General features: G+C 39.7%; 1 protein-coding gene across 2 annotated transcripts in view; it reads right to left on the bottom strand.

Annotated features, from left to right (window-relative positions):
- LOC118324909 (protein kinase C zeta type-like) overlaps positions 1–13,058 on the bottom strand; it is a 132,533-nt gene that overhangs the window by 59,401 nt on the left and 60,074 nt on the right. For both annotated transcript variants that reach the window (XM_035657416.1, XM_035657417.1), the window contains 2 exons: positions 11,882–11,967; positions 801–932 (listed from right to left, as the gene is read on the bottom strand). In XM_035657416.1, the coding sequence (XP_035513309.1) occupies positions 801–932; positions 11,882–11,967 (218 nt within the window). The remainder of the gene's footprint in view (positions 1–800; positions 933–11,881; positions 11,968–13,058) is intronic.

The raw sequence follows: 13,058 nt of genomic DNA, 5'->3' as shown, positions 1-13,058 counted from the left end.
CAGCAGCAAAACTTTAGAAATGAATTGGAATTTTTAATGAGGTAGAAGGAGGAGATGAAGGATTTTACTGTGGAAATTATACAATATATTTTTCAGACACACTGTTTCTTGCAGAATTAAGCATGTGCTGAAATGTGATTAAAGTTTCTTATGCACAGAAGGTGAGATAAATTAATTCATTGTTTTTTGGGTTTTTTTTCTAGGAGTTCAATGCTAAGTCAACGGAGTACTCTTTTAAGCTTTGTGATACTGTAATTCCAGTATGCAGTCTACCAAAAGCAAAAGCAGATGAGAACAATAACAAAGTGTACAGGCCAACTTCCTGCTTTAACTTGGACCTACTGTACTTGCTGCAGTTGTGTGGATGTTCACACTTTTGATTTTGTGTTAGCTTCTGTACAACATGTCTGACTTGTGTTTCTTGACCCATTCAGACCACCATGTTGCCGTGCTCCCAGTTCTCAGCAATTAGTCAGGTGAGAACAAAGTTCTAATAGTAATGATTGCCCAAACTATGGTAATAAGACCCATATTATAATAAACTGTTTATGATTCAAACTTAAAAGAAGAGTTGCAGTAGTAAAGTTAAGCCTAAGGTAACCTGTCATGAACATGTAAAGTATATGAGATGTGTTAAACTTGCGCTACTAGCACATAATACTCCTGGTGAGGGGATAAAGTCTTCATCATCAACAACATGTAAACGCCAGTTTGCCAAACTGCTGAGAGACTGTGCTGATGTTGGATGTGACAGGACACTGCTGTGCCGTTTGCTGCCCGGGGCATGATGAAATACTCACCATAAGCCTTTGGCAGGTCTGAGGGATGAGTCTGTGACAGCGCTTATGGACCAGCAGTTTGCAGTTGATACACTTGTAGCCCTGCCTGCCCAGCCCCCATATCCTTTCACTACAGTGGCCACAGTAGGCTTTCTGTAAGACACACACAGGACAGGATGTTGACAGGTTAGTCTTTAACTCACACACTGACTGACACATCACTGATTTTTCCATCAAGGGTTAATTAACAAGGTGCGCTGACAAGTATACACTGGCAGACTGTGATGGATGGGCAGTGGCAGGCTACAAGGGAACCCTTTCCAGATGAGGTCATACATCAGACTTCACTATGAGCGGTCCCTTTCGCAGTACAAATAGTCATTTGATCTAATGGTAATTACAAAAAATTGATAAGGGCAGCTTTAAATGAAGCAGGATTTATTGGCATCATATTGGCATATTGGTTGTTGACATTCTTCACATAACACTCCTATTGGCACATATATTATCTGTGTTCCATGTATGTTTTTTGAAATGTGCAAACAAGGTGTCTACAGACCCTGAATTAATAATTAATGAATACTGTAAAACCTCACTTAAAAGCAGGGTCCCAATTAGAGGCAGGTCCCCTTTGCTAGACCCCTTTTGATGGATAAACACATGTCTCAACAGGGTTCCCACTCTTTTTAAGAAATCATTTACCATGACAGTTCTAGGAATTTTTTGACAGTAGAGGACAGCATTTGACACAAACGGTCATATAATTCACTGGTAGGCCTAGTACTGACACGTCTAACTCCAGTTTTTAAAGTGTCATTCCACGCAGCAAGTTTCAATAAAACACGTACCCAGGTTTATGTATGCGATTTAAGTGAGGGGGTAACATTTTTCAGGACAACATAGAATATTTCCAGGATATTTCATCAGTTATTTTAATCATTTTCCAGGTGTTTCCATGACTGGAAAACTAGTCTTTAAATTTCCATGTTCTCCAGATTTGCATGGATGCATGGAGACCCTGCCTCAATTAGAGGCCTGGTCAGGATTTAATAGGAATTAGTTAGATCAGTTAAGTCCTCCACAATTCAATCAATCAGTTCATTTTACAGAAACCATGAGCACCAAAGTATCAAATGATCAAATCAATGATTCCTAATCTATGTTACTCAGTGGTATAATTAATATACAATAATATTCATACTGGTTTAAATAAACAATTTGATAGTAATTTCCATCTTTGCTGAGCTAGAGTTTTGTGCAAAAGGAATTAAAGGCCTGTTCCAAATAAAGGCAGGTTGAGTTCAGTGTAAACAAATAAAAGCCCGGGCTATTCATTAAAGTTTCATCAAAAGTGTTTCTGAGTGATACTACTAAAATGGTTCATTACACATTTTACATGACATAGATTACCAAATATAAATGAAAAATTCTAGCAGTTGACAAAAAAGCCAGTGGTAATGCTGTATTTTGTGTGCATTATTTCCAAATAACTTCATGAAAGTTTCCTGGAAAGAAGTACTGTACAGTATATAACGTGGTAATGATTATAGAATTGGGGGTTAGTTCGGTTAGTTGTGCTGAGTTGTTGATTTTGAGGGGAATTTCCTTGAAATAACAGCTCCACTTAAACCAGTCATTCTTAAAGAGTGGTCCGCGGACCACCTGTGGTCATGTTTTAAATTAAAAGTGTTTCACAAATCTTATTTGGGAGTAACATGTATGTATTGTTTTCAAAATTAAGCCAGTTAGTAAGTACATTCAAATATAATTAATAAAATTGGGTGTTTGGCGGTGTTCACAACAGAATTTCAGCAATGTAGCTGGCCAATTCGATCGTTTTATGACAGTGCTATGCCGCTGTTTTACGATTCACGCCAAAAATTATAAGCGCGCTCTAACCATTGACTATCTCAGACAGGGTCAATTAAAAGAAAATCAAATGAAATGTCTAACACAACAGGCAAGATGCATTGCCTTGATTGGAGTGGTTCAACAGCAACAAGTGCTTCAGCTAGCATTGAGTCCTGGGAAGATGGTTCGCTGTCAAACAAAATTCCTTAAAGTGAAACTTGGCAAGAATGTGGAAAGTCAAACGAAAATACCACAGCGACTACATCAATTTTGGATTTTTTTGGACTGAAGATGAGGAGAATCCAAAACCATATTGTGTTTTGTGCTATGAATCGTTGGCTAACGAGCTATGAAACCCGCTAAGCTCAGGCGGCATTTACAAACTAAACACAAGGAGTACATAGGGAAACTCTACTGGAGAGAAACACGTGATGGAGGAGCCCTCCCAGTTTTTTGCACCTGGGGAAATGCGAAAGCTACAGAGGCTTCATAGAGGGTATCCCTGTTAATAGCAAAAAACTGAAAACCTCATTCAATGGGTGTGAATTTAATCAAACCAGCTGCGAAGGTCATGGCGAACATATTGTTTGGGGGGAAAGCAAGCAATGAAATGAACAGGGTACCTCTGTCCAATGAAACAGTCCAGCGGCAAATAACATGTATGGCTGACAATGTTGAAGATCAGCTAATGACGTTTACGACCAAAAGCCCATTTTTCTCACTGCAATTGGACGAGTCAACTGACATCAGGAACAATCTATTGTGTTTTGTAAGTACATTTTCGCTGCTCCACGATTTTCTCCTCACTGCTGAAGAGGAGCTAGATGGCGACACAGTTGCAGCCAGCAAGGAACATTTGCAGGGCCTTTATTCGCAGTTGGGAAAGGTATTTTCCAGAGCTAGAACCAGGCTTTAAGTGGATCAGAAATTCATTTGGGGACAAAATAAACATTGACCAGGTCAGTTTCAAGCTCTTACCGAGACAGGTTGATAGCCTTGTGGACATTGCATCTGATGGGGCACTTAAGACAACTTTTAGAGAGAAAAGTTTGACAGACTTTTGGGTCCACATCCGGCCTGAGCACTGACTGTGCTCTGAAACTGCTGATGCCATTTCCAATCACCTACAACTGTGAAGCTGGATTTTCCACACTTGTTGGTCTGAAAACAAAGCAGCGCAACCAGATCAATTTGAACCCTGACATGAGACTAAAACTCTCCAGTTTGGAGCCAGACATTGTTTCACTGATGTCACAGCAGAAACAGCACCATTCTTCCCATTAAGATGACAATGAATGAGTAGTAGGCTATGCTATTTATAAAACTGTTGTAATATACTGTTGAAGTAGGCCTATATTATTTTGGAGAATACTTGGGAGTTAGGTGGTTTTGTTGTTTGTTTTTTTTGGCTAAGTGGTCCTTGATTGGAATTTTCTATATATGGTGACTTGCAGGTTTGTCTGTAAACACATTTTACATTTCTGCATGTTGAGCTGACCAGTGGAAAAAAAGTGTACCAATCTCTATTTTACATTTATTAGTGCAATATTGAATGCTTCTTTCCAGGAAATGTAGTACTAGGAATTTACAGACCTGTAAAATAAAATTAAAAAAATGTGGTGTTATATATATATTCAATTGTACAAGCTACCCTGGACTGAAATCTTTTATGTTCACATTATAATTTTATGACTTGTTGGTACTGCAGCTCTCTCCATTATTATTATGTTGTATACAGAATATTATTGATGTCATATATTATTATATTATATACATACATTATGTCTGTTTTTATTATTATGGCTCCTCCCTTCCCTCACATACATGTACTGTAAAGCTGAGACTTACTTAAGTCCATTCTCTGTTACATAACACGGTCTCCAGAGGGTTTGTTCTTTGATTAGTTCTTTCTTTGTGGTTATTTTTTAGCTCATCTCTTACCTTGCTATATTAGTACCAAAGGATGTTATGTCTGTCTGTCCCTGGACATCAATAAATCTGTCACCAGAAGTCTCACTGGAGACTAAAACACTTGTGATGCGGCTTCGGTGTATCGACAACATTCATTCACAGGGTGTGTACGCTGACAGTGTAAAGAACAAAGAGCCCCAGTCAGTGCTCTGTTGCCATGGAAATGCCTTAGCGAGACTTCAAAGACATCCTTCAGTCTGTCTACTCTAACTCTACATAGAGGTTAAGGTGTATGTTTATGAATTAATCACAAACTTTTGCCTTTTTCCTTTCCCTACACGGCACACACAACCTGAGAGTAATAAGCAGTGAGAGGTAAAAAGAAGTTTGAGAACGTTGTCACTGCATGGGGCTTTGGACAGGCTAGAAAACACCAGGGAGTGATATTGCATCATATCAGTTTAGCATGTTAGCATAATAATATTTGCAAATTAGCACTAAACACAAACACAGCAGAGGTTCATGGGAATGTCATTAGTTTTGAATGCATTAGTCATAAACCAAAAAACTGGACAAACTGAACGTTCAACATGCTAATGTTGCTAGAGAAAAAGACAGGGAATCACAAAAAATCAGCAGGAGTAATCCTCTGGGGACCTTTCATATTCAGCATGTGCAATATTTCATGCTAATTCATCCAACAAAGTCAATAAGTTTCACTCCTATAACAACAACCTATAAAGCAAACATCATGCTAGTGCTAGAGGGAAAGTCAGGCGATCACCAAAGTCTTTAGGCTTCATCCTCATCCGAGACTGATGTCAATGCAAGCCATCAAATACTGATAGCTGTCAGGGCGGTAGTACGATTCCAACCTTGCTACATGTCGTCCAACAAAAACAACAAAAATGGCATATATCTATATTTTACTTGTAATATGTATTCAGTAATGTTACAAATAAAACAGAATAATGTAAATTGATGACATGTAGGTTAAAAAAACTAAACTTCACCAACAATTATCTTCTGTTAACTACTCCACTAGCCATAATCTTAAACATAACTTGACACTAGGGGTGTAACAATACATCGATAATGATCAATATATTAGTATCAATGTTCAGCAATCCAATATATCGATACAAAGGGAAAACAACACAATTTACAACAACCATTTACATATAAATAAAGACAAGGCACATACCATGTGCAAACAATGTTGTTATGAGATACAACAAATGGAATTCAGCAATACAATTTTCAAATAAAATTCTAGTTGCTTTTATTAACTTGATAAAAATCTAACTGATTGTGTAAATTACCATATATGATCTCATCAGTTATCTCATATCACAGGGCCCAAAATCGATATCGAATCATGGTAGACTCATGGGATATGGGATATCTGCAAATATCATATCACTGTCCAAATAATCAATATAATATATTTTTTTTATCAAACTAATAACTTATGCCCTTACTAGACACTGATAATGATATTGTAGTTTCTACTAGATACTGTCTGTTGGTTGCTGTTATATGGCTAGATATACATGCACTGCTTTTAAAGAGGTTTAATTAGTTATTTTAATACAGCCAAGTTGTAGATAGTTGCATCAGCAAAAAGCTCTTTTTACTTAAAATGCTGAACTTTTTGTTAAAACGACAGCTCTTATTTTCCCTGTTGGTGTGCTGAGATTTGAGATCCAGAACACTGTTGAGTCCAGGAAGCACCATAGGTTCTGACTTACTGGGAGACACTTAACTTTCAGTCAGTACTTAGCAAATCTCTGCAGAGGCAGTCAACAGCCAAAGTTTTTGAAAAACAACTCTAATGTTTTACTAAAATGTTCTCAAGCAATACTTCTGTACTTACAAATCCACCAAAATGGCTGTATGAGACGGATCCTCTTTCCCTGCCAACACACACAGTAATTACCTCAGAACAATATCAAAAAATGATGAAAGAATTACAATATAATCTAATGAATATTTAAACTCTACTTAGGGAAACGACTCCTAGTTTCCACAGAAAAGAGGATATACTGAATAAGAAAACATCCTATCCAACAAGAAACAGTAACAGCAGAAGTACATTAAACTGATGCTCTGGCAGGCCTTGCGTCAGAGCAGCTGAGTATTTCAGTGATGTCCTTGACCTAGCTGGACATGTGCAGGAGCAATATAATCCCAGAATCCCAGTCTGCTCCACTCTGAGATTTCAGTAACTCCAGGATTTACAGTACCACACATTCAAGTCATGAGTCCACTACATGACATGACGTGTGATGCAGAAATATCCCAGCCCGACCAGTGCCAATGCAAAAAGACAGAAAGACCTCACCATATTTTAAGGACAAACTGAACTGTCCACCAGCCAGGATAAACAGGACTAACAGAATCGGTCATTGTATTTCCGGGGAAACTGCCAAACGCTGCTGCACAGCAGCCACCAGACTAAAACCAGCACTGATGAGGAGTCATCCTTCTTCTAGCTGTGTTTATGGGGAAGAGCTGATTATGGAGGTCCAGAGTCCTGCAGCTTGGGAATAAAGGGATGAGTAGACGAGAAAGGCTTTTATCGATTGACAGTCCTCCTTTCAGCCCAGCAGACAGCATTACAGATCATATGAGTGCCTGGAAACTGACTGGCCTAATATGCTGAGAAATGATATGCAGTCTGATTCACCTCTGACAAGGAAAACTCATCACAGCAGACTGACCAATGACATCTGCAGCAATCTGTGCAGTGAGAGGATAGCAGGAAACGACAAAATATCTCCCAGCATCAACCATATTTATTACCATCACAGCCCAATGCAGCATCCACAGAAAGACAGACAGCAGGGTGTAAAGGCTACAGGGCTTCACTATTCATCATTAAACTAGGTGAATAATGTGGCCCTATCAAATGCCCATGGTCAGCAAATAGTAGCCTGAGGGCCAAATCTGGCCCACCACCAGCCCCTGAAAATGAGATCTGAAATTTCCACTCACTGTGCTACATTCAATCTTTTAGGCACTGGTCAGAAATGTACTGCATATATACAACATTAACATAAAAAAACTAATGCCAATGAGAATGACATGAATCTACTATTCCACCCACATGTGGAGAGCAAACAGATACTACGCCTTCTTATGTGGCACCAAATCTGCCATTTCAGTTGAGCTATAATGCAGAAGTTACAGGTCTAACCCTGTGGCAACTTTAATCAATTTAGTTATTACTAATATTATTACTTATTAGTTGTTATTTATAAGTTTTGTTGGCCAATCTGGAAGTTAGCATCGCCCTGGCTCCTTCAACAAAAATGCAACCCATTGGATTGTTGATTTTTGGAGAAAATAAGCTCTGTGGTAAAATGGTAAATGGACCTGACTTTTATAGCGCCTTTCTAGTCTTTTGACCACTCAAAGCGCTTTTATACTACATGCCACATTCTCCCTTTCACAGACATTGACACACCGATGCACTTCGACATGTGGCGGGAGGAGCCGGGGATCGAACCAACAACCTTCTGATTAGGGAATGACCCGCTCTGCCTCTGAGCCACAGCAAAACACACATTTTGTTCATCAAGATAATCACAAATGACAACTTTTAAATGTAATCAGCAGAAGAGCTAACGTTATATAAAAAAAAACACACACCATGATCGCATGACTTCAACATCACCACCACTAAACTTCCAACTTGTAATTAAATTGTGTCATTAAAATCTAGTTTGTAAAGTTTGAGTTAGAATAGTGTGAGTATAAACACGATGGGGCTGTAAAGGCAGACTAGTTAAGTTTCAAAAGGTGAAAAGATTTAGACGTATTTTATTTCATAAAACACAATGTCAAAATCTAACCAAAAAACCCATTCAAAAAAGTGATCTTTAGATGAAAAGTTGCAAATAAGTTCTTCATAAGACATTTATTTGCAATTTTTCGGTGCTAGACTTTCATCCTGCAAAATGTATTATTGCAAGTTAGACAGTGTGTCGGAGTGCTAATGTATTCCAAGAATCCCAGGGTTAAAGAGATTGGATTAGTTCCTGAATTTAAATTCACATTTGCTAATAAGCACTAAACACAAAATACAGCTGAAATCGATGGAACTAGAAAACTGTTGGACAGATTGTGACCTGATGGTGTGATATGAAAAGTCAGGATCACCAAAGCCATTAGGATTCTTCTTCTGGTAACAATGACTATAACAAATTTTGTCCCAATTCATTCAGTAATTGTCAAAACTAAATCCCTGAATCGCCAAAGTCTTTAGAATTCTACATCCAAGGTTTGTACAAAATGTCCTTGGAATCCATCCAGTGTTTGTTGAGATATTTCAGTCTGGACCAAAGTGGAAGACCAACCAACATTACTATCCAGCGTCACTGGAGATTATTTGTGCGCCTTAACCTCACTTTACCTCTCATTCTGATAACACATCTGGTAGAAATGATTCCCTTCCAGCTCTCAGCAGCCTGCTTGAACCAGCGTGATTGAACCATGAAAGGCTGGTGTCAGTCGGCCCACTAATAGAGCGCCTGTGAGGCAAACAGCTGTCAGGGATGACTGAATTCTGCTTCGTCACGTGGCAGACGGGAGCTAAAGAGACCCCATTATGTCTTATGAGAGGGATCCACAAAGCAGCTTTCTCCACTGCAACATCAGGGGGAGATGGAGCGCCATGCATGGAGAGGAGGGAGGAGAGAGATGGAGACCAACATACAGAGACTGAGAGGGAGGAGAGGGATGGAGTGAGAGAAAGGAGGAGAAACCCGACCTACTTCTCCTTGGCTTATTTATATGCTGAGGACAACATAGTGAACCAACCAGAAGCCTGGAAGCTGGCATAGCAACAACAGTCAGAAAAACCCCAGTCTGAAAATCAATTGCTTAACAATACAAACACTTACTGCTAGGCAGTGAATTTATAAGAAAAAATAAAATCTGAAAAATCTACAACCCTGCCTCCTAAAATGTACAACTAATTTTCATTCATTTTGGACAAATCTGCCAAAGGTCCACTGTAAACATTTTTTTATATTTAACTTTCCTACAATCTCTGAAATCTGTCCACTAAAGCACGATTACTTACCACTTTTTTGAGCTCGTATTGTAATAAAAAACACTAAGTAACACTGAAACTAATAAAAACTAAACTGAAATGAGAAAATCCAATCTGGAAACTAAACTGAATTGAAATATATATTTATGTATATTGTATATATATACACATCTATATATATATAAAATATATAAATAAAAAGAAATAGAGACCGGACAAATTCAGAAAAAATTTACCACTTCTGCCACACTTCAAGTGATGTACTGTGTAATATTACTATACTAGCTAGCTCGGTTAGTTTGCCACCACTGTTGGAGCTGCTGATTTGCTAGACATCATTGTAAAAGTAACTTTACATAAGAAATAAAGGGAGAAGTACATGTGAAGTGTACATTCAAACGCACGCATACTATAGGGAGACGCCACTGCAGTAATGGTGACTTCTTTACTTCCGGTACTTCCCCTGATTTGTGTATACCTTCTGTGCAAACGGCATACATCCTGAATTGGGAAAAGAGAGTGTAACAAAGGCAGGAAGGAAGTTTCCCCCAGAATATCTAATATGTGGTAAATCAAATTAGTAGTACATATAGTATGTAGCTTGTAGGAGACAGAATTGAAAATGATCAGTTACATTGGAGTCTCTACCTCTACAAAGCAGCAGTCCAGTCATTATGATGAGTGGTTTTGGATCATAGTTCTCTATGGCCCAGCCTTTATGATTACTGGTTTAGCTGAAAGTACTAATGTACAACTATATATCTATATGCCTTTTATTGAATATGCCAGGCTCCTCAGTGCTTCAGTTGTGCTATAATGACCACATCGAGGAGTAGATGTTTGAGCAAAGTGCTGAGTCAGCAAGATGCCACTGCACTAAGCTTATCCACTTTCTGCCTAGACATTAAGACTATAGCAGTCATGGGAGATGTCTCATCCTAAAAGGAAGGAAAATAGTAACAGTGACAATAAATGTTTATCTTACAACGTGCCCTATGTATCAGACATCTCTACTGTACTAACAAGTATGTCATCTGTTCTGGTAAATAAAGGGATCTGACTTGTGTGTATTTGCTGCTTAAATGTCAGACCTTTACACACACGACAAAACAATATCCCAGGACAATATGATGTGATCTGACTAAAGCGAACACGATTCACTTAAGGCCACAACGTACAGGTAAACACTGGTTCTGGCAGCAGTAGGACCTGATCTTCTTTCGCCCCATTCATAGAAATTGGTAGGTTAGGTACTTAAGGCCTGATTGAAACAGCATTAGTGGCCATTGTGCATTACAGAATAACAACACTTTAAACGCTCAAGTCCTGTTTCAGACAAGCAGGGTGAGCAGCTAGAGCTCTTTAACATCTTGGCAGGGAAATGATGAAAGCACATATGTGCATCCAGGTACTTGACACACTGTGAGTGTGTGTCGCATGGACCTGAGAGCTGAGATAAGACAACTACTAAACAAGCCATAACTGGGACACACTGAATTATACATCAATATCCAGATAGCTTAGCTGGAGCGGTGACTTGATTACCTGTCATATATCATTAATCTGCAGTATGTGACATGCTGTACTGTAAACTCCACACAGAAAGACACTCTGCACAGGTTTAGAAGCACACACTACAAGTGTGGGTAAGGTAAAGATTATGGTTATGAGTACTTCATTAAATTAAAGTAACTGACTGTTTTCTGACCTGGAAATGATCATCATGAGCCAGTTTCTGACTGGAACAGACGCACAGTGCTGAGGTACTTGATGAACCACAGGGCATCTACAGGCACTTACAAAATGTGTTCAATTTAACAGTATAAGTGTTTTATTTTCTTAAATTACATGTCGCCATTATTTGACCATTTTGCTAAATGTAGGATTACAACGCTTTTTAATTTCTGTGCTATCTGCACATGACAACTACAGTATGGTCACTGTTAGGGAAAGATTGTGGTTATGAAAAATAACTTAATAGTTAAGGTTTCTTCTGGGTTAGGCAACTAAAACACTTGGTTATGGTTAGGGAGAAACCTAAGCCTAACCTTACATCTCAAAAATCAACATCTTCTGACCAAACTTTAACCATACTACAAACTTATCATAAAGCAAAACACTTATATGCTTTTTAAAAGTGCCTGTGTCTCCCAGTGACACCAAGATTGTCATAATTCTAGTATACCCCAGCAAAGACGGCTCCATGAACTGCACTGTTTAGGCATTACTGCATTTACTCCCCCATCTGGAGTGTCTGCTAGTGAGGTTTGAAGAAACTCACCCTGTTAAAGCGCTTGGCCTGGAAGAGGTGTCCGTTGACTCGGTAGAGTTTCCTCCATCTTCTGGCCCCGCGGCGATAGATCGATTCTAGGAGAGAGAGGAAACAGTTGTAGAGAAGGAGCATGGTGAGCAACTAACGGGGAGGGGGATGGAGATCTGCTAACTAGAGGGGAGAAAGATGGAAAGGAGAGGAAGAGATGGAGTGATAGAACAGAGTGAAAGCTGAGGTACAGGTCCTGAGGAGCTTCCCTCGTGTGAAGTCTGAGTTCAAGTGAGGGGAAGACAACCATCGGGTTTATCTATGATACGCATGCTCACACACACACACACCAGCCACCAGCACACCACCACCACGCAGCACACAGCCACACCACAGCAGTGCCTGCCTCCGCTCCGTCCAAACTCCCGTCCTCACGCAGTTACTCAGCTTCTTTCAGCGCCTTTTTTCTTCTTCACAGGTCCGGCGCCTTCTCCTTTCTTGTACATCGCTTGGTGATGCAACTGGCGGACGCTCACAACCAGGGCCGCGCGGCCGAGTCGCTCCATAGGGATCGCCTCAGTATTCAGATAAGAGTGGCGAAGGTGTACAGACTTTTTGTTTTTAAAAGTCCAGAGGACCTCATGGTCGTCAGCTATTAACCACTACACTTAGGGCGTCACAACATTCTGGCGCTACGGAGCGAGTGCCGCGGCGCGACGCCCCGGCGCGTGCGCGCGCTGAAACGCAGGGTCTGGGTCTGTCCGCTCGAATGAATCCACACAACCTGGATCAAGAAAAGACCAACTCCACTCCTTACCACAAAGGTTGGCTGGAATTCATGGACAATGATTCCGTTCTTGAAGCGCCTGCTTGAAAGAGACCGCTGACAAGGGTCAGTTCCATTTACTTTTCTCAAAATTCTGCACACAATTGAAGAAAAGATTGGGTTTAAAAGTTCTTGGTTAAAAAAGACAAAGAAGACCGGAAGTGCGCCCTTCGCATCTTTCTTGCTTTCCCAAAAACAACAAACCACACGCTTTAAACAAAAAAAATTGAGAGATTTGTTTGCGTCTTTTGTTCGGAAAACAAAAAAGCGTTTGCCCGCAAAAACAAAAAACAAGGACTTTTTGCGTCTTTTTCCTTTTTCTCTCCCCAGCCTTTGAGGGGGGAGAACGAAAAAAAGCCTCTTTTTGGCCCC

This window comes from Morone saxatilis, unplaced genomic scaffold (genome assembly GCF_004916995.1).
Source record: "Morone saxatilis isolate NCDOM2014 unplaced genomic scaffold, NCSU_SB_2.0 Contig15, whole genome shotgun sequence".
Taxonomy (NCBI): domain Eukaryota; kingdom Metazoa; phylum Chordata; class Actinopteri; family Moronidae; genus Morone; species Morone saxatilis.
The sequence above is the reverse complement of the archived record's forward strand: the minus strand, read 5'-3'. Positions and strand labels throughout refer to the sequence as shown.